At 39.4% G+C, this 21,064-nt stretch overlaps 4 protein-coding genes across 9 annotated transcripts; 2 read left to right on the forward strand and 2 right to left on the reverse strand.

Moving 5' to 3' along the window:
- Positions 1-6: 6 nt before the first annotated feature.
- LOC143903357 (uncharacterized) lies at positions 7-4,797 on the forward strand. Its single transcript, XM_077416894.1, has 12 exons — positions 7-762; positions 1,487-1,564; positions 1,646-1,740; positions 1,833-1,910; positions 1,998-2,144; positions 2,435-2,510; positions 2,592-2,779; positions 2,911-3,055; positions 3,229-3,444; positions 3,706-3,824; positions 4,117-4,252; positions 4,416-4,797. Exons 1-12 carry the CDS (start codon positions 460-462, stop codon positions 4,731-4,733), a joined length of 1,899 nt encoding a protein of 632 aa, XP_077273020.1. The 5' UTR covers positions 7-459; the 3' UTR covers positions 4,734-4,797.
- LOC143903359 (uridine-cytidine kinase-like 1) lies at positions 3,124-8,984 on the reverse strand. Of its 5 annotated transcripts, XR_013258697.1 has the most exons (12): positions 8,218-8,944; positions 7,982-8,106; positions 7,021-7,191; positions 6,791-6,897; positions 6,495-6,665; positions 6,343-6,414; positions 6,010-6,261; positions 5,725-5,934; positions 5,360-5,545; positions 4,969-5,281; positions 3,353-3,836; positions 3,124-3,271 (listed from the first exon to the last, which is right to left on the reverse strand). XR_013258697.1 is itself a non-coding variant. In XM_077416897.1 (11 exons), the coding sequence occupies exons 1-10, from the start codon at positions 8,271-8,273 to the stop codon at positions 4,970-4,972; spliced, it is 1,662 nt and encodes a 553-aa protein (XP_077273023.1). In that variant the 5' UTR covers positions 8,274-8,944; the 3' UTR covers positions 3,124-3,836; position 4,969. The 5 variants fall into 5 exon arrangements, 4 of the variants coding, with proteins under 4 accessions (XP_077273023.1, XP_077273024.1, XP_077273022.1 ...); XM_077416897.1 differs by having other exon boundaries at positions 3,124-3,836; XM_077416898.1 differs by lacking the exons at positions 3,124-3,271; positions 3,353-3,836 and adding an exon at positions 4,277-4,727.
- A 2,790-nt stretch (positions 8,985-11,774) lies between these two features.
- Positions 11,775-14,723, forward strand: Rab10 (RAS oncogene family member Rab10). The gene is made up of 5 exons (XM_077416910.1): positions 11,775-12,526; positions 13,293-13,353; positions 13,415-13,553; positions 13,644-13,733; positions 13,845-14,723. The coding sequence occupies exons 1-5, from the start codon at positions 12,400-12,402 to the stop codon at positions 14,028-14,030; spliced, it is 603 nt and encodes a 200-aa protein (XP_077273036.1). The 5' UTR covers positions 11,775-12,399; the 3' UTR covers positions 14,031-14,723.
- Positions 14,724-15,157: 434 nt separating this feature from the next.
- On the reverse strand, positions 15,158-20,402 carry Lfg (Glutamate NMDA receptor-associated protein 1 lifeguard). Of its 2 annotated transcripts, XM_077416905.1 has the most exons (7): positions 20,051-20,402; positions 19,305-19,479; positions 18,087-18,150; positions 17,481-17,591; positions 17,093-17,285; positions 16,421-16,691; positions 15,158-16,299 (listed from the first exon to the last, which is right to left on the reverse strand). In XM_077416905.1, the coding sequence occupies exons 3-7, from the start codon at positions 18,130-18,132 to the stop codon at positions 15,940-15,942; spliced, it is 981 nt and encodes a 326-aa protein (XP_077273031.1). In that variant the 5' UTR covers positions 18,133-18,150; positions 19,305-19,479; positions 20,051-20,402; the 3' UTR covers positions 15,158-15,939. The 2 variants fall into 2 exon arrangements, with proteins under 2 accessions (XP_077273031.1, XP_077273030.1); XM_077416904.1 differs by lacking the exon at positions 19,305-19,479 and having other exon boundaries at positions 20,051-20,401.
- Between the last annotated feature and the right edge of the window lie 662 nt (positions 20,403-21,064).

Genomic DNA, 21,064 nt, shown 5'->3' on the forward strand with positions numbered 1-21,064 from the left:
TACCTCTTTATCTCTGCCGATTCTTTAAACGGATCATTCTCGCCAACGATGACACTCGAGTGCTGATGGATCGATGGGAACCTTTTATTATCACTTTCTCGTTCTTCATCGTTAACATCTTGCTTCTTAAAAAGAAAAATAACAAGAACTGTAAATGTTTCTGTAACTATGTAATTTTTAATTTGAGTACTTCCAACCAAGAATATTTCCAATCGCTCGCGCCGTATCGAATATTTCTAATGTCACGACCGTCCGAAAACAGCATCGTAAAGTCATCTTCGCTCACGGGGCAATTACGAGCCAGGCAATAAAGCAATTATCGTTGGCCGATGAATGAATTGCGCCTTCGATCTTCCGAAAGATCGCTCGGCGAAATCGAGGCAGAACAGCCCTGGCGATCGCACGAGGCAGATCGCGTGAGTGATTCTCGTGCAATAAAGTTGTCGACGCGGAACAAACATGCCCGGAGGTGTTGTATTCTTGGTCTGCATTCCCACTCTGAGCCACGAGCACGAACTTGTGTTCGGCGTGCCGCTGAAGTGCTCGAAGAAGATCGAGAAGAGCGAGAATAAGATCGCGGCGCCGAAGGTGGACCTTCGTCTGAAGGAGGCGAAAACCCGCGCGCAATTACTCACGATCGAAAACGGTGACGACGATGACGACGACGACGACGTCGGTATCGACGTCGGCGTTGAACCTAGGAAACGTTCTCGCGGATACCCCTCGCGATCGAAAACGCCGGTTTTCGTGTCGATGGAAACGGTAACAGTATAGAGGATATATTATAAAAGATGTAGATATTACGCAGTATGAACAAGATACAAAAGATAATTATAATACCTTGATGGAAATATATTTTGCTAAGAGTACTATGAAATCAAGTATAAATGACAAGTAAAATGAAAGTTATTGAAAAATTACTTAATATATTTCAAAATAAATCATAATTTTCTTATAAAATGTAATATATAATACTGTGAAATATAAAGAAAGTTAAATTACACTATTGAAAAGTAATAACAAATTTTTTGAGATATTAGATGTCATAAAATTTACTGAATTTAATTAAAAACTGAATTTTTACTGAAATATTGAAACTGAGAAAGAGAATTTTAAATACATTTCAGTAAAATTGTATTATATTTTTTATGAAATATTTTCATCAGGGTAAACCATCAAAATTATGAATAAATAAAATAAACCCTGGTGGAAAAATGTCTCACAATTTTTCATCAGTCTCAATTCTTACAAAATTTCTCAGAATTTTTTTCATTAGGGATATGCTGCTAAGCAGTTACATATTCGTTGTAATTATAGATTTCATATTTCTCTTTGACCCTTTTAATTTCAAGATTAATTTTTTTACTAACTTTTTAACTTCTAAAAAAATCAGGATCCTTTTCGAAAATATTTCTACAATTCAATTTCAGATCGAGATTCATACTTATCAAATTATGTATTTATGTGGTTTGCTCAACTTTCGCAGGTACTGGAAGAGCTTCTGAAAAAACTGAGAGTAGAGCATGTCGTGTGGTGCAAGGACAAGGAAGACCTGTATTACGAGGTACGGTATATAAGAGTTGCGGATACATTTTTATCTATGTATATTTCCAAACGTCAATGCAAACTGGCTTTTTGGTGAAAGGTGATATTTCCGGTACCGGCCGGAGAACCCTGCGAAAATTGCATACATTGCCTCACCGAGATGGGTATCGGCGTTAAAATGAACTCGATAGTAAGGTGATTTTTACGCTGAGCTAAAAGAAGAATCGCACGAGCGAACTCCAATGCGCTCGGAGTCATGACTTTGGCTATTGATTTTTTATTTTTAGCGTAATCCCGACGCAATGTACGTATAGCGGTGTGAACGGTGCGGGATCGCTGGCTGTCAAGGACGACGTTGCTCGCAGGTTTCTCTAATTGACTTTTGCTAATGAGATTTAAGAGCGGATATACATTTGTGAGATATTATCTGACACGTGTTTCCTGCCAATCAGACGGAAAGAATCGGAGGATCGTAAGAACGCTTGGAACGATTTCGTGGGATCCATCAGATCGAAATTGACGGTGAAACAGGTGGTCGATGGCGTTCGCAGTGGCGGTGATCTTACTTTCGATTACATAAGTCTGGTATTAACCGCGGAGTAAGAAGCCAAACTACCCCTATTACCCTTATATACATTATCTCTAGATAAAATAAGTAATCAAAACAGATTTCCGGTAAGTTCGTCCGTGACCACGAGAGAACAGTCCTCTAATATTATTTTTAAAATTCCTCTTTGTCACTCATTTGACGATTTTTATTTTGCCATATTTTTTCGGATTGAAGGCATTGTAGAATATCGAACATAAAACATAGGACTTTATGACGTTTTGCCGCAATAAGTAAGATGTGTTAACAATAGTCAACTATGTGAAAATTACGATCTTACAGCTGCCTCGCTGCACTTGGTCTCGTCGAGAACAGCGCAACCAATGTAGTCGCAGCCATGCTGGTTTCTCCCCTCATGGTAAAATTTAATGCAACTTTGCTAGTCGTCAAACAATGTTCGCGCGTCACCTCACACTTTTGATCGTCTCGTTGATCAAAGGGACCTGTGATGTCTCTGACTTTCGGGACGATCATAGCCGACAGAGACCTGCAACTGGTCGGGCTGAAGAGCTTGATGCTCGGTATCTTCGTATCAATACTCTTCGGCTTCATATTTGGCCTCATCCTCGGAACAACCGAAATGCCATGGGGTTATAATGATTGGCCGACCGATGAAATGAAGGGCAGGTGGATATATCACAGAAAAATCAGACCAGACGTGCCACTGTTAACAATAACGCAGTAGATTGCATGCAGCTTTTAATTATATAAAATCGAATATAATTATAAATTTTATCTGAAAGTGACAATTCCTGTAGAGGCAACTATAGATCGCTCTGGATGGGTGTTCTTTGGGCCCTTCCGTCTGGCACAGGTGTCGCAGTCGCTTTACTGCAAGGCAGCAATGGACCGTTAATTGGCGTCGCCATATCAGCTTCATTACTACCGCCAGTCGTTAATTGCGTAAGAAAACAATATGCATATATATCGTAGTAAAAAGTAAAGCCTATATAATAATAATTAGACATATGTTGTTTAAAGATATCTATTTTTCTCTCTTCTTTGTTCAGGCAGTCGTCAATGGATTAGTGTAATTACATTGATCGAACTGAAAGCTCGTTTTTATTTTTTCGCAGGGCTTATTTTGGGCTCTGGGATGCATATGGCTCATATATCGGCCTATAAAAATGCCCCATATCAAAGGCGAATCTTACACAAACTTTAATAGTTCCTATACATATATCTACAGTGATTACTTGCCCGTCGAGTTCTTCTGCAACGGCATTATCAGCGCGTGTCTGACGTTCATCAACGTAATGTGCATCTTTATTACGGCGATAATCGTCTTGAAGGTAATTAAAGTTAGCACGCGACATAGCTCGTTAATGGCCGAGAACAATCGCAAATTGCGGCTGTAATTTGCATCGTTCGTATTATTACGTCACTAACACGACATACACGTGGCGTCGTTAATTACAACTTCACCATCGGCTTACGCAAATTACATCGCGATACGACAAATTCGCCGATTGTGATAAATAATATGTGTAATCCGCTCTTATCGCACATACGTTATTTTTATTTTCATCGTAATCACTTGCTTGCGACCGCAGATTAAAGAGGTGGCCGCACCGTACACGTCCACACCGGAACTGCGTCGGTTCTGGGAGCACGACATCCGACTGGTTCGCGATAAGAATATCTCTGGAGATAACAGTTCCTTGGATTCAAGGTAAAAAGATAACTGCAAGTGTAAACATTCAAAATTATGACATTACACTATATCTTATTCTACCTATGAGTATAGGTAGAATATCATAAAGTATAATAACGTAAAACAATGGCTGCATTCGTCACGTATATTATAGATTTTCAGTACTGACAGCTGCTGACAGTGAATATCGGAATGCAGCCTATATATATATTATGATTCTAATGTATATAGTTAATTACGTTATATATATATATTATAATTCATTTAAAAATGTAATGATTTTCCCCATTAAAATACTCATTCGAATTAGTTTCTACGATGGACTGAGCAAAACTAAACAACGAGCGTTGGAACGTACGCTAAACGAAGCAGTCAGAGAAGCGATAAATGACGAAACTTTCAGAAAAGTACAAAGACTTAGTTATGGGCAACATGGACCGGAAGAGGTATTAATATCACACCAATTTGAATATTTTCTAATAATATCTAATTATTTAATTATTATTATATAATTATTATAAATTTTGTAATATATAAATTAGTATATATTTATATTCTTTAATAGCCTTCTCTCTCTCTCTCTTTAACAGTTTTTTAAAACAATTATAGATTGGCTCTCGGTTTGGTCTTCATGGTCGCGGAACCGCGGGCAGAGGCAACATAAAAGATAATGGAAACGTCGAGGAAATGATAAGTGGAGATTTACGGTCGCACAAAAACTTAGCAAATTCTGGCAATACAAGCGAAGACTTGGCCGCATTGGACCGTTTAATAACGTATCTTCTGAGCCCGCCAAGCAATCCCGGTGGTAGCAATCTGGATTCGTGGAGACGCTCTCATCGAGCTAGTTCACGAGGCTACAGACAATTGCGTGGCACTGCTGCCGATATCGCGGAAACCGGTGGCGTTGGCACAACGCCTCTTTAAGCATAAGTTGACATTTAAAGCCAACATCGCATATGAAAATAGCAGTAGAAAAGCTAGTCTTGATTTGAATGTCATAGATGTAAGATAAAACTAATAAGGATGAGGCACATATATAAAAGTGATAAAATAACGCAATTTTTTCTAAAGATGTGATAGATTATTGATATCTGCATTTGTATCACAATTTACACAACGTAGCGAATATAAGAACTTTAAATAGAGATCTATGAATCACCTTAATCATCAGATGGCTCAGTGCCGAAGTACCTGTCGCCAAAATTGCCGATACCGGGCAGTACATAGAACTTCTCATTTATCTCGGGATCCAACGCGGAGGTAACGATTTTCACTCGCGGGAAAGCGTATGCAATCGAATGTACGCCGGATTCGGCCATCAGCAATGACGCCAGCAGCACATTTTCCTCAGCAACGTCGTGATCCAAGAGCACCCTAATTGCCATAATAGCAGCAGCACCAGTCGCAACAGTGGCATCCATCAATATTACTCTGTAGTCTTTAATGTCCTTTGGTAATCGGAGATAATACAACTAGATACAAGAAATTAAATGAATTATCGTTCCGCGACCAAGAGTATACTTGTGAAGGAAAAATTTTCAAGTACTTACTTCAGGCTCGCCAGTCTGCTGATTAGTCTGGATAAGAATTTTTCCTATGCGTATATCCTTGCACACGTCCCGAACAGCCTGCTCCATAGTCTCGCCGGCGCGCAATATCGACACGCCGCATATCTTGTCCGTTGCACCTCGCTTGCCACCGTACAACACCCCTTGCGGTGTTTCGACAGTTACATCCTTCGTATAAAAATGATATATTATAACATACCCAGAAATTAAGTGCTTGGCCTACAACTCTTATCCATAAAAATTGCAATAATTATAATGAAATCAATTTAAAAGGACTGGTAAAACGAGAAATCGATAAACAAACGAACAAATAGCACTGAACAATATTCCTGTACGTTTGTATTTACCTCAAAAGGTAGTAGAGACAACGCATATTCGATGACTAGACGAATCAAGCGCTTAGAATAAAAAATAAATTCATCTCTATAGGTCTCCTTATTTCGTATAAACGTGTGAAGACCCTTTATCTGTGGCGTGTCCGGAAGTAAGTACAAAGACGAAGGCAACGGCTGACCGATATACGAGTGCGCCAATTTCTCCCTTAACTTGAAGCCTCTCTGAAAGTGGCATAGAGATCGTTAAAACCGGTAATAATTATGTAATAAAGTGCAAAATAAAAGTTAGAAATTCACCAACTGAAGTTGAGTATGAACGTGTTGCACGATTAGTTCAATCGCCACTTCGTTTTCTCCTCCACGCGGCACAATGATATCCGCATGAACCATAAGAGGCGCTATGTAATAATAAAAAGCCGGCTGCACGTGCTTACTGTACTGTTTTAATACACCCTCCAAGTCTCTACCTCTTTGTGAAATATCCCTTCGTAAACGCCTGGCCAGTCTGACGTCCGCATCAGTATCGACGAAAACTTTCATGTCGCACAGCTTGATGAAACGTTTATCTATTTTGTTACTCTCTTTCGACATTTTTGCCAACCTTTAAAATTATCTTTTTTACCGATTTACCTTCAAGACGTCCGTATTGTAAAACGTAAGTATTCCCTCGAAGATAATGACATTGGCGCCATACATGGTTTTCTTCCAAGCAAAGAAAAAAATAGAACTTGTACATATTAATTTCTTACACGATAAGTAAAAACCGCAACCAATCAACTTACCGTTCTACTTTCTCTACGATGCGTTACAAAATTATAAATAGGAACTTCTACCATGCGTCCTTCCTTCAAACGCTGCAATGTAGTCTTGAGAAGTTCGAAATCGAAAGCGTCAGGATGATCAAAGTTGTACTCGTTGTGTGCAGCCATCTCGTGCTGCTTCTCGTTTAATACCTATAAGACAAATATTCAGTATAATGTCTACAGCCATATCATTTTCCATCCTGCTAATGACAAATTTGTTAAACTGTAAAAGAAGATATTTCTAGTAAACTCTATTGATCAGAATATTTACGCACTTTATAAAAGGAATCCATACTAAGAAGGGTCACCCACGGTACGTCCAGAGATTCTATAATTTTAGTTGCCACTGTTGTTTTCCCAGAAGCGCTGCCTCCACAGATACCTATCGCAAATATATTCCCCAGTAATAAAAGTTTACATTTATTTCATATAGAAAATTTAAATCAAGTATCGAGTTATAAATTAAATAGCAATTTTAATTAAATTAATAATAAATACTACTAACCAATTACAAAAGGTTCTACTTGTTGACCAGCCGAATTATACCAAGGCGGTCTACCAGCTGTATAAATGGTTCGCGTTTTGCTCCTGAGAATAGATTCCGCGGACGTCTTCTTACTTGATTGCGACATGCTAGTAGTGCGCTGCCTGCGTGATCGTGGTGATTTTTGAGAACCTGTTATAATTATATTAATATACTTTTCTTTGTTATTTCTATGTAATAATCAATACTTATTTTTATCCGTTATGCATACATAATTTCTTTTTTATATGATCTGCAAAAGGATTTAATTAATAAAAGGAATGGGGATAGGATTAAAGGTAAGAAGAGAACCTTCTATATATTTTGTATTGGCTGTCCTCTACGAGTTCATTAAGGAACTTAAGGCATTGGATTGTTTGATTTTCCTTTTACAGGTACAGCTTCATGGGAGTATTGATTCTGTAAACAGTGCATCTATATAGGACTTAAATATAGGATGTGTTAAACTATACGTTACTTATTCATATACGTTACTCATAAAAGCATAAGCTCATGTTTCATCTCGTTACAATTATTTCGTTCACTGATAAGATATTTTTATTCCCGATGCAATCTATATTAAGATAATTGATTGTCAGTGGGTAACTGACTTAAGCTGTTACAGACCATTTCCTTATCAGCTATGTATAAATAAACTGAATTATGCACTTGCACATATGTAAGAAATTTATCATCAGGTACACCAATATAAGAGGATATCTACCAACAGGTTCACTGACAGGTTTTGCTAGCAAATAAAATGAATCGCTACCCACATGTGAAATTAAACTGAACTCTCTCTCTCTCTCTTTCTCTCTCTCTCTCTCTCTCTCTCTCTCTCTCTCTCTCTCTCTCTCTCTCTCGTGCATGTGATATAAAGTCGTTCTTCAGAAACATCAGGTTGAGAAGCCTCGCGAGAGAGCCCGCAATAAATGGGATTTACCTGTGGACGGTGGCCTCGGAGATTGCGGCGTGCCGACGTCGGAGTGCCTGTAATGCTCGACATCCTCGCACAACTCGTCGGCAAGAAAAATCTCGCGGTCGTCCAGGCACACGTCACCGTCCTCACTGAAAAATTCAACGAGCATACAACGGAATACTCATTGATTTCCGATAAACGTTGACAGGAAAAAAAATATGCTGCAATAATTGTACGGAAAAGACTGTCCTCTCGCATACCTCTCGGAACTCGCCGAGCTCGGTGGCTCGAACGGGAGCTGCATCTTAGCTGCCATGGTTCCGTCGACTCCGCCGATCCCGAGCTCGTCGCGACACCGACCGACAACGTGCGCGTCGCTGACGGTCACCCGAGTCACCTACGATCCGCTATGTCGTACGTAAACGACCTCGACATACGTACACGCTACACAGCGCACGTCGTCGTGGCGCACAGCAGCTTCTTCTTCTTCTTCTACTAAATTGGCTCCTGCCGCTTTTCAGCGGGCAATACGGCCAGCTTTTTCCCCTGTTTGATTACTAAGTCTGGTATAATGTTGAGTGGCGAGGTCCAATTGGCAATTGCTATGCGGACAGTATCAGTCGCAGTACTTCAAAAAAGGTTTCTCGTTCGGGTGGAACACGTCCGAACACGTTTGAACGTGTCGTCCGTGTCTTCACACTCTTCACGCGAAACACGTCCGAACTGGTCCGCGTACGTTGGGCGAATTGGCGCACAGCAGCGAGCCACAGCTGGCCACAGCGAGCACTCACTGCGAACTGTGAACGTGAACAGGCAGGCAGAGGCCATCCCGGCCTTTTTCGTCAATTTTCGTGTGTTGCATTTTCCGACGCGCCGCCTGAGAAAGTGCAACTCAACTACGTCGTTTCGCTCGGTAACCGCACATGGTTTGCGTCCGTGCTAATGGTTCGTGTCCGAACTGGCCAGCTGGGGAAGATATTCTGGCCGCCGCGGCCGCGCTCGGCCAGCCTTGGGGTACGGCTACTTCAGCCCTACAAAATCGATCTTGAATTACGCATTCTTATATAATATTACGTTATTTTTATTTGCATTATTAAGCTACTGCGTTGCCCAAAAAATATGTTGTAAATTTAGAAATGCTGAAAAGCAATGTCGTTTTTCTTTGATCTCTTTTTCTTTTCAAGAACTGTCCAACTATACAGTTCTTGCGAGACTTTAGCGGCTAAGTTCTTTCATATAAGATTTCTTATTCCTTGTCTCTTTTATCTTCGATACTTGAGCAGGCGTATATACCATACCGTAGACGTGCGACGACAATAAATATGTATATCGTGGAGCAGAGGCAGCGGCGAAAGGGGGGACGGAGGAAGCTCTCCCGCCCACGTGGGCCAAGTTAGCTCTATCTTTGGTACGTATGTTTGCGAAAGAGCATCAGGAGCGAGACCAACGCTCAGGCACGCTTCGAATATCATATAGCTGCGTATTGCAACGAGAAATGACAAATATATGTGCCAGTTTTCACGTCTGAACCGCAATTAAATATGTATGAGTTGTATGACTTTATACTGTTCGACGGAACTGATAAGAAACATGGAAATCGAGTAACCGACGTCATAAGTCTACGCTTACGTAGATGTCATATATAATTGTAACAGCAACTAACGGCGGCAATTAACGAGAATACACAAGAAGGCACGCTCGTATGCGCTGAAACTATAAATACAATTTGTATTAAATAAAATTTGGAAATTTGATTGATTAATATCCATTTCTATTTTTTAAATCTTGGTTTAACTTATTTTTTATCTTTTTCTAGTTCTATAAGAGTATTAGAACTAGAAACTGCATTGATAGAACAATTAAATTAAAGTTATATTAATTTACATTGATAAAAATAGGCATAAATGCGCGTGTTTTGTATAATATACACGGAATAAATTAATACACGAAATTGAACACGTATCGAAGCGTAAAAAACGCATGCGTCAAAATAAAATATTAATCCTGTTATGTAGGTATATAACCTATAATATAATCGCGGAATAATAACTATTTAATGTACGATATAGCGGGAAGCAATTTGATATGTATTGGAAATTCGAGAATGAGATTCTCATTACATCATACCGATACGGATACCTAAAGCATACAAGAGCAACATATATAAATTTAATCTTCATCGAAAACAAGAGATATGTCGTATATCAGTTTTTCAGTATTTCCCGAATTATTTTTGATATTATTACCGTATATAATGCCTACATAATATTTATAAAAAAAAACCGCTTTTAATTTTTAATATTGAAAATATAAATAAATGTTCACGCACAAATTTATAAATCCTGAAAATATATGATTTATCATAGACAGAAACGTGTGTCTCACGGTATAAAACTTAAGCCGAAAATATCCCAGGTAGATCCTAATGAGAAAACATTATTATGGTAACGTCACATAATATAATTTTTTGTTATCGGACATCAAAATAATAGCTATTCGAAAAGCACCTTTTTCACGTAGAAAATACAAACAATGTTAATTATTATAAATTTAATGATCGATTTATTAAAATTGATTTCTTCAAACTGTATTTTTGCAAACGGTCCTACAAAAAGAAAACGTAGTTTCAAACTAAATTAGATTAAATGCATTTCAATTTTAATTTATTTATCAACAATGCAGTGATATAAAAACGCATAATATTAATATAATATTATTTACGCTAATTTTTATAAGCTTTTTAAACGACAAAAAGCAGTATATACAATAATAAGAGAAATAGGATCGTAACGATATACAAACAATTAGAATCAAAAGCCATGCGATCCAAGCTTAGGTCTTTGAAAGCCTTATATTAGTTTCTGTATACATATATGTCTATATATCTATATGTCTATATGTATCATATGTCTATATGTCTATATATGTATACAGAAACTAATATAAGGCTTTCAAAGACCTAAGCTTGGATCGCATGGCTTTTGATTCTAATTGTTTGTATATACAATTGTCCACAGTTGCAATACACACAATGTATAAACGTTTACTTTCTTTTTGTGCGGGAATCAAAATCAAAATCTTTGTTAAGTTTTTAATTTTTAAAACAATAGCGCTGAAACAAAAATTGCAAACAAAATACCGATATATAAATTTCCAATATTTTTAACGAAATATATAAATCTCTGTCTCTCTCTCTCTCTTCCATGATCCTCTCTATATATTACTTATTATTTAAGTAGATGACACGTTAAACATAGTTGACATTGCATTGTACACACGTATAAGATGTAGATTACGCGTGAACGCTCAAGCTTTCCCCTCGCTGACGCGCACAATCGGCGTAGATAAGTGATCCCTCGCGATAGCGAGATCCCGTCGAAAGGATACATTATACATGTCTTCAGAGACCGCCGACTAGAGACCCTCGAATTAGAGTCTGACCATAAGGCGATTTTGTCAATTAAAATTCTGCAAGAGAGAGAAGGATACTTATATATATATTATATGACTGACTGACTTATAATTTTAAGACGTTTTATGCTTTAAAAATCTTTGTTTTTAATAACGCGCAATACCGTCTTGTGTCTCAATTTAAACTTACAAACGTTGGTGTTTAAGAGACACTTTGAGACATAAGACGGTGTATTGTGCGTCATCAAAGACAATGCCTTAAACATCGTCCTGTTCAGGCCTGATTCGAGATTCGAGGGTCTCTACCGCCGACGGCCGACGGCGCCCAACGACGCCGCGGCGAGTCGCACTCTCATTCAGCCGGTAACACCGGCTCGTCGCTCGATCTCCACGTTGTCGGTCGGCCGAGCTCCGAAGTCCGAAGTATAGCGAACGCGCCGTGTAGAGAGAAAGAAAGGGAGCGAGCGAGAAAGAGAAAGAGAAGGAGAAATCGAGCGAGCGCGAGCGCGCCGAGTGCCGAGTGCCGAGCCGAAAGTCACCCCGCGTCCGCGTCTACCCGCCCCCGATGGCTTCTGCGTCGTGTTGACTCCGCCGACTCCGCCGCCCGCGTCGCGTGACGTCGCGCCGTCTTTTAATAGTCCGCCGCCTCGCCTCACCGCGAACCGCGACCGGTTCGCCCGTATGATACCGCACGATACGTCCGCGGCGTCCACACACGTATATATATACTTGTATGTACGCGTCGCAGCTCGTCGGGAGAGTCGGGAGACGCGCCCTCGTTCGACCTTGAGCGACTATAACCGGTGCGTATAACGTTCGGAGCATCGTCGCTGTCGCTGACTGCTGATCGCGGAATCGCGAATCGCGACAACCAGCCGCGCCGACCGCCGACCGCGAGCCACCGCAGCTCCAAGCTCCAACCGCCGCGACCAAGCTCGTGCCCCCGTGTGCGTGTGCTCCTTTTACTCTGTTTACTTCCTCCGCTCCGCCGCGGCGCCTACTTCCCGACGCGGGCCAGCCTCGGCGACGAAATGGCGAAGAAAACCTACGATCTCCTGTTCAAGCTGCTCCTCATCGGCGACTCCGGCGTCGGCAAGACCTGCATACTCTTCCGTTTCTCGGACGATGCCTTCTCCACCACGTTCATTTCCACGATAGGTGAGAAAACGAGAGAGAGAGAGAGAGAGAGAGCGAGGGAAAAAGTGGGAATACGAGAATACGAGATCGAAGAGGCCGGCAAAGTCGCGGAGGCTTCTCTCGTCGACGACGCGAGCCTGACTCGCGTTTTCCTTATTGCCCGGCGATCAGGTTAGAATGCGACGCCTCGATTGTGCGAATTACGGACGGCCGTCGCGCCTCGTTCCATAAAATCCCGACCCAATCGACGGCAATCGAGCCGATCGCCGAGCCTGCCTCGTTTCCGTGTGCGACAGTCACACAGTCACACACGTGCGTGCACGCGGCGTACGTACATCTCGGTACATACGTACGCGCGGCGATCGGGATGTAATATACCAGCGTGTTTTTTCTTTGAGAGCAAAAAGCAATCGGTGCACTTTGTTTTAGCGGGGTCACACATCCGTTCGGAGCATAAATATCATCGTTGCATAAGTTGCAAAAAGGATGTAACTAACTTTATAAATAATATACAAGTTGTTCTCTCTCTCTCTCTCTCTCTCTCTCTCTCTCTCTCTCTCTTTCTATATATATATATATCTACACAAAGGATGACTTTTTGCTCGATTTTTTGGGAATAAAAAGTAAAAACTATAAATTTTCCACATTAATGTGTCGAATTTTTATTTTCATAGTGATAATAATTATGCATAAAATATACATATGTAGTTTCTAGATATTTAAAAATATTTTATTTTTTTGTTTAATGGAATATGAGAGTAAAACTGTGTTTTTTTTTCTCCCTTAGGTATCGATTTTAAAATCAAGACAGTGGAATTAAGAGGAAAAAAAATCAAACTACAGATATGGTGAGTCGTCAGGTGTGCGTTTCAACTTACCTGTGTTATTTATGAGCTTCTTTATCTGCAGGGACACAGCTGGGCAAGAGAGATTCCACACTATTACCACGTCATATTACAGAGGGGCTATGGGGATTATGCTTGTGTACGATATCACTAACGAAAAGACGTTTGAAAATATTGTCAAGTGGTTGAGGAATATCGATGAAGTAAGTATAGTTTAACTCCGTATATTCGCAAATTTATTTGTACATTTATTGAAACAAACGCGTAACAATAATTTCCATAAATGCTTGTAGCATGCAAATGAAGATGTGGAGAAAATGATATTAGGAAATAAGAGCGATATGGAAGAAAAACGCGTTGTCAGTACGGAAAAGGGAGAAGCGGTAAATATATTTTATATATAACTTTTAGTGTATTTTACGGGCAACGCGATAAAACCTTTTGTCCCTTCAAGCAAATGGTTTCTTCAAACAAAATCTTTTTCTTGCTTATAGATAGCGAGAGAACATGGCATTAGATTTATGGAAACGTCGGCGAAGGCGAATATTAATATCGATCGAGCATTTAGCGAACTAGCGGAAGCAATATTGGACAAGACTCACGGCAAGGAACCACAAGACGCGCCCGACAGAGTGACGGTCGATCGAAGGGTAGAGAGAAGTTCGAATCGGTGCTGCTAATTTTATATATTATTTATTTTAACGGCGCATAACGAACTATATATCAGCTCGTGCCACTTGGGATAGATCCCTCGATATAGATTTAGAGCGTAATTTAAAGCATGATAACAGAAACACTTCGCGACACTGCCTGATCAGGTATAATCCAATCTCACCTTTGATCTGATGAAAATACAATTTTTTTAATGCTGCGATCGAAACAGATATTGCTAACAAAAAATTGTTGGCTGATCCAATAATTTAAAAAGTTAGGTTTTTTAATTATACCTATATAAATGTCAATAGCTATAAAAGTACGCGCGCAGTTTTACGGATACATGTAACTGTACCTATAACTGTACGTGTGATATATAAACAAAATTTCTTTACGGAAGTTTGTGTGGATGGTAAGAGAAACACAGATTTCACTGGTGAAATCCTTCATGCTTCATGTAAAACGTTGCATCGTTGCACGGACAAAAAAGTTGTTTGTTACGAGGCTGCAATTTGTTACCAAGTTGAGTGGTGTGAGTATGAGTGTTGTCGGCTTTTAAATCTTGATAATCTTTTTGGACATTGGACGCTTTCCTACGTGAATAATCGCACCACACCATGCTTATTTGTACGTTAAGTTAGGGAGAATTTAAAACCAAAAGCTTCTACCGTTTTGTGTACGGCCGATTTACTATAAATATAAATATTCGCAATTTCGAATTTGTCGTTTTTATTTCTTACACACACACACACACACATGCGCGCGCGCACATATATACACTCTACGTAGAATGAATCTACAGCTTTGTAGACGTAAAATTGCAGACAAGTAAATAAAAAATAAATTATATATATGTAGACATTTTTTTATGTGAGCATTAAAGGCAGAAATATATACTATGTATATGATTTAAAATAATTTTCTAATTTTTTTTAAAATGTTATTAAAGTAGAAAGTATTGATAACGATTATTCCATCTAATTATTTCTTTTAAGTCGCATCAAATATGACGTTATATATAGAATTGTCACGGTAGGTAACATTATATGGAAATTGTCTTATCATGAGTAACAGTGTCAACATGTTTGTCGACAAAGAATCGCAAATCGCAACGTACTACACTGTTATCTGGAATAAAAAAAAAGGTTATAAATACGAGAGAAGTAATCGTTTGTTTTATTATTCAAATATGAACAAAGAATAAACACAATCTCAACTTCCTATATATGTATATATATATATATGTATGTATAGGCAACAAGGTGCATCTCTTGAGGTTGCCTGGAGTTATACAGTAAGTCCAGATAATATAATACTATAACTAATGCTGGATTTTCATCACGCTATGACATATTTATAACAATTATATTAATAATCGGTTTTACGTACTTTTAATTAGATGTGTACATTCATTGATTACATTGAAAAAATCCAAGTCCTTTAAAGGAATAAAAAAATCATATAAATTATAATTTGACTATTTGCTTCTTAATAAACGATTCTGGTGACGATTACTCAAAATGATACAGACGAAGAAACAACATCAATCATCTTTATGATAATGATAATAATAATAATAATAATGATGATAATGATAATGACATACTATTCTACACATTAGCAGTTACAAGAATTTATATTTAGTTTTCTCCCCAAAACGATGGGAAATACTTTGTTATCCCTTATAGACCTAGACAAAAGACTTGGAATACAAGCGTGCTATTCGTGTATATTGATCTTTGAAAATTTGTAAAAGCTATCTTCGTAGAAATTAAAGTCTTGCCAATACATGCCCCTTCGTACTTCATTGTTTATTCGCCTACAGTGCGCTCTCAGGATAATAACTGTGGAGAGCCAGAGCAGGACGGCGGTAAGTAAAAACTGTGTATTCTTTAGCAATTGTAACACAAGTCAAAACATCATAATTGACATCAATTAGTCTCGCGAAGCGCCAATAATAGCTAAAACGTACAGGAAGATATTGACGACATCGAGATACAAACTCAACGCGGCAAAGATATACTCTTCCGGTGAGATAGAAAATTTATGTTTTCCGCCTATCATCATTTGCGTATCGTAAATCAGATACATAGAGAATATTAGTGCGCCGAGCGCGGCGTAAACCAAAGTCATAATTCGTCCGGGCCAGATCGCTGCGACAACACCGAAAATAATTAAGACGAGCACAGCGACGAACAAGACAGTGTGCAATCCGGTAAAATCGATTTTCGTCTGAAATGCAAATAACGTCAATCCTAGACAAACCGCTGCTGTAATTCCAACGGCCAGCATGACCTGCAAAAGCATTTCTATGTAGAGACATCACGTTTGTTACATATTATAACTTACATAATAATGTAGTACAAGAGTTATTCGAACACATCTGTACAGTGGAATTAAAATTGTAACAACTTACCTCTTCCGATTTGTACGTTGATGCAGCTACAGACATCAGGAGAGCCTCCGCCAATGTAAATAGGAACAAGAATATATAGTTCATCGGAGCTTTACGTCTCACAGAGGTACAACAAACCATACATATGATCAGAACAATAGTCATGGCGAAAGCGATCCAAAATACTTCCGAGTGTCTCATAACCCATTGCTGTGTCGGTTTATGATAAAGGAACAGGCTAATCATTCCAAGCGTGATGACCAACTGACACATCAAAATGCTATATACTTTCCTATAAAAAAAGAATATATATTTATGTATATGCTCACATCATATATTTTGAAGTATATTAAAGAACTTGGCCTATTTTCATAAGGGTTTTGGGCTATCCATCAGGCCAAGTTATCAATAATATATAATTTTGTAGATAATAATGGTAGTATTAAAGAAAAAATAGTTTTAGACGTTCAAATCCCTGCCGGAAGCAATTCTGACCGGACAGCTCTCGATGATGAGCCATCGAATGAAATGACATTAGGAGGTCAGAACTGCTTCTGGTGGAGGTTTGAAAATCTAGAACTATTTTTCCTTTAATACTATTATTATTATTTACAAAATTATATATGATCGATGACTAGGCCCGGATAGTCCAAAATGGGCCAAGTTCTTTTAAAAATGATATCTGATATTTACCTAATAAAACCGTTCCTGATAGTTTTGTCATTAAACTCAAATCCTTTGATCTCATCCTGCATAGGATCTTCCGCATAAGCACCGGACCCGTACATCCCTGGATGTTGCGGAGGTATCCCTCCGAATTCTGGACCAACTGGCGGCGGCGGCGCTTCACCGTACGGTGGACCCTGTGGAGGTATAAATCCTAGACCTATAAAAAAAAATAGTAAGCTCGACGAGCAAATAACTGCATTAATTTAGGCTGCGTTCCGATATTCATTGCCAGTACTAAAAAATCTATAGTGTACGTTACGTAAACTATAGATTTTTAGTATTTCAGCAGTGAATATCGGAACGCAGCCTTAGGGTGTTTTAAATAACATTCTTGAATTATATGTATATCTACCTGGTGGATTTCCACCGGAATAAGGCGGTGGATATCCTGGTTGTTGAGGATATGGGTAGCCTTCCTGTGGTGGCGGGTACCCAGGATTCTGTTGAGGATACGGATATGGACCTGCACAGTCAAATTTGAGAAACTTGAATATTATTGACGTTACAATATAATGCGCATGTAACCTCGATAAGCAATAACAATTTGAGGAACTCTGTGCGGTATAACAGCAGCCACTACTTTTACACAGTGAGTGTTTTATGTATAAGTAGGCTTCTTCGTGACACTTGCAGATTATGCTTGACATAATTTGCTGCGATGCGTTACGTGAGTATATGAATTGTAGAGTCATGTCAATGATGACAATCGGTATGTCAACGTGTTACTGCAGAATTGGTAATTTGCTTTACTCTCAAACATTGTTGACTACATATAATCGTTATATCAACAGTGTGCTTTCGAATGTGCGTGGAATGATATATCCTTTTAAGCAAGTGATTATACTAGCTGCTGATCGAATGGCTTTTGATATGGACCCCGAATATAACACAATTAACATAATAAAAAATATAGTAATGAAAGAAATATATTAAAAAACGGAAGGAAAAAGATCAGAACCTTGTCCTGGATAGAACCCCGCACCAGGTGCTTGCCAAGTTGTCATCTTTCGGTTTTGTTTTAGCTGAAAAAGAACCTATTGTTATAACTAGGCCTTGTTTGAGGAAAAAAAAAGAATATCAATGGAACTCCGATCAACAAATGTGCATTGGCACCCTTAAAAATGTGTAACATATAGAATTATTAAAAGCAAACTTATCCTTTACCTTTACATCAATATTATACTATTTTACTTACATTTTGTATTTAAAAAAAACAAATAAATCGCCGCGAGATAAAAACAATAATAAACATATTAGTTTTTTCATTAAGAAATGTTATATATTCCTGTTATTTCTGAAGAAAGTTTTACTATAATTTACATATCTAAAATCTTGTATCTTTTAGTTTATATTAATTACATTATACTCTTTATTGTTTTCTTATACAAAAAGTGCTCATAAAAAGTAAAAAATATGGAAGCACAATGTTAAATACCCAACAGAATTAAAGATATTAAGGTTTTACGCTTTCAAGGAGTGTCATGGACAAATATCTGGAAAAAAAAATCTATACTTGTCCCCACTCTTAACGTAGATTCTCTGACTCATACATAAGTCTGTGACCTATAAAAAGTATATCTAGATCATCTCAATTTTATTTATACTTCAGTACTTGTAGTTTCATTGTCTTTCAGTGCTGAATAATTTTATCTCTCTTATCAAGGAAAGAGATAAAGAGTGACACGATGTGAAACTGACATATAATTACTCACAATCACAACAGACAGAAAAATTTGTCAATCAATGACTCATTGATAAACATTCGCCAATTAATTTTGTGTGAGCGTGTCGTTATTATACCGTAACAATTGGTAGTGATATGTTAGAAACGAAGGCGAAGGACCCAGCAAATTAATTATCTCGATTACACACAGTTTTAGTAACAGGCATGAAAATACGAGATGAACATTAACACGTTCGTCGTTCGCTGTCAACTGTTCGGTCTATAAAAAGAAGAGGATTCACGCACACGCACGCACACACAGCATAGACATTTGATAAGCAGTAGGTATTTATCGCACTTTTCAGATGTGGGGCACTTTGTAGCAAGCGGCGGAGCTTAATGTTTACGACACGACAGTGATGCAAAGGCGACGATGCAAAGAGATTTCGCATAGTTACTCGTAACAACGCAATAATTTTAGCCGCGAAGCGAAACAGCAAACGTGCAATTTACCGAATATATGTTCGCAGGGCGTATTCTCCTCGTTCCTCGTCACTATTTTAGGACTAAACGCCGTTTCTAGACAACACGCAACACATATCTCGTCCCGGTAATCGCGGTAATCGCGTTTATCGCGGTTTAACAACGATCTGTAATCCGCAATCCGTAACACGCGTTGTCGCTTTTCCTGGAAAATGACACGGGCAGATGCGCGCGCGTACCTAACATATACGGATAGACGAATATGTATACATGCGAGTTTGCGCGTGTTTGCATATGCATGCGTATTCAGTATCATTCATCCGTGAGATAAGCATCGATACTCGATGAAGTAGACGCGACGACTCCCGATTATGTTATTTGAAAAAGAAGAAAAAGGAACGTCTCGAGAAGGTTCGAACGTTTCGAACGCGCGGCAACGACACGACGCGACGGTACGCCGCGCCGCGCCGTCCCGTCCAGATCGATTTTTCACGACGGCAAGGTCACGCGTGTCGTCGAGCCGCGGTACATACAATCCACCGTGATTACAGTGCCAACGGTGACCGGCACTGTATTACGGGTCGGCGCGTTTCCTTGTACCCGAACGCACGCGAGAACTCGCGCGAGGCCGTATTCCAACAAGGGGCGACGCGAGAGGGTAAATACGTCACACACGCGTCGATGCGTCACCCGTCGTCCTATCCGGAAATAGTCGTAATCGATAATCGCCGTCCTGCCGAATACCACACGATGATGCGGATGATGAGTGTATTTACCTCGTTTCACGCGCGGGACCGCCCGTTTTACTCGCCGTGCCCCCGGGTTTTTAGCTGCTGTGGGCGCACAACGTAAAACTGTAGCGTAGCGCGACCGGACGATCGCTATTTCACTCGGAACTCGGACGACGCAGTCGCACGTATCGCAGCGCAGCACCTCACCACGACCTCACGCGCCGTGACACAAACGCTCACAAACTACAAATACCCGATCCCGATAGCCAACCTCGGTTCCGGGTTATCGCGTTTCGACCGAAGTCACTGAAGTGCGCCGCCGAACGCCGAATATCCGAGCGACGCGAAGTGAGCCGCAGGTCTGGGGACTTGCCGCGCCGCCGCGCCGGAGCGCTTGCGTGTTGCCCGCATCTTCGTCCACGTTGCATTTTCGCACGAAAAGTCCCCGTACGTTATTTCCGGCCGGATTTTTCTTCGGCGAACCGAGGAAGAACGTTTTCACGCGAATGCGAGAAACAGTAACTCGGAGGGCAACTATTTGCAACATCAGCTGTTAAACTTCTAACTTGCAATAAGCTTATGACTATTTCGAAAGTTAACAGTCGGTTAGAAGTTAACGGACGTTGGAAATATAGTGGCCCTGAATCGCGATGTAAACTGAAATTAAATAGTACGAGGATGAAATTACCGTACGTGTCTATCACTCTCGGAACGCTCTGACCCGTGTTTCAGTGCCATTTCAGCGATAGCACCTCGAGATCGTACTTAAGACGATCGTAAATATAAGATTTGAACTATAAATACTGCCCTTTATATGGCCTAAAAAACTCGTTGAGCCCGTATCAGACTACGGATTGGGATTGAGATTGGATTGAAATTTAATCAATCAGAACAGAGAAAACTGATCTCAAGTTTAGTAAACTTACTCTAAACAATTTAAAATCAAATTTTATAGATTATATATATATATATATATATATATATATATATACGTGCAAAATAATGTATATATATAATATAAAAATCGTCAAAGTTGTCAGGAAAATATATTTCGATAAG

The sequence above is a fragment of the Temnothorax americanus genome, unplaced genomic scaffold (genome assembly GCF_048541705.1).
Source record: "Temnothorax americanus isolate GAGA-0224 unplaced genomic scaffold, ASM4854170v1 Scaffold46, whole genome shotgun sequence".
Lineage (NCBI taxonomy): Eukaryota > Metazoa > Arthropoda > Insecta > Hymenoptera > Formicidae > Temnothorax > Temnothorax americanus.

Bases quoted from the DNA above. Each gene is read 5' to 3' on its own strand.
- LOC143903357 (XM_077416894.1), top strand. From the start codon at position 460: ATGCCCGGAGGTGTTGTATTCTTGGTCTGCATTCCCACTCTGAGCCAC. The intron at 2,511-2,591 runs GTAAAATTTAAT...CGTTGATCAAAG, and splicing joins TGCTGGTTTCTCCCCTCATG to GGACCTGTGATGTCTCTGAC. The intron at 3,445-3,705 runs GTAATTAAAGTT...TTGCGACCGCAG, and splicing joins CGGCGATAATCGTCTTGAAG to ATTAAAGAGGTGGCCGCACC.
- LOC143903359 (XM_077416897.1), bottom strand. From the start codon at position 8,273: ATGGCAGCTAAGATGCAGCTCCCGTTCGAGCCACCGAGCTCGGCGAGT. The intron at 6,666-6,790 runs GTGCGTAAATAT...TTTGTCTTATAG, and splicing joins GTATGGATTCCTTTTATAAA to GTATTAAACGAGAAGCAGCA. The intron at 6,262-6,342 runs GTAAATCGGTAA...CGTTTCATCAAG, and splicing joins ACAATACGGACGTCTTGAAG to CTGTGCGACATGAAAGTTTT.
- Rab10 (XM_077416910.1), top strand. From the start codon at position 12,400: ATGGCGAAGAAAACCTACGATCTCCTGTTCAAGCTGCTCCTCATCGGC. The intron at 12,527-13,292 runs GTGAGAAAACGA...TTTCTCCCTTAG, and splicing joins CACGTTCATTTCCACGATAG to GTATCGATTTTAAAATCAAG. The intron at 13,554-13,643 runs GTAAGTATAGTT...AAATGCTTGTAG, and splicing joins GGTTGAGGAATATCGATGAA to CATGCAAATGAAGATGTGGA.
- Lfg (XM_077416905.1), bottom strand. From the start codon at position 18,132: ATGACAACTTGGCAAGCACCTGGTGCGGGGTTCTATCCAGGACAAG. The intron at 16,692-17,092 runs GTAAATATCAGA...CTTTTTTTATAG, and splicing joins ATCAGGAACGGTTTTATTAG to GAAAGTATATAGCATTTTGA. The intron at 16,300-16,420 runs GTAAGTTGTTAC...ATGCTTTTGCAG, and splicing joins CAACGTACAAATCGGAAGAG to GTCATGCTGGCCGTTGGAAT.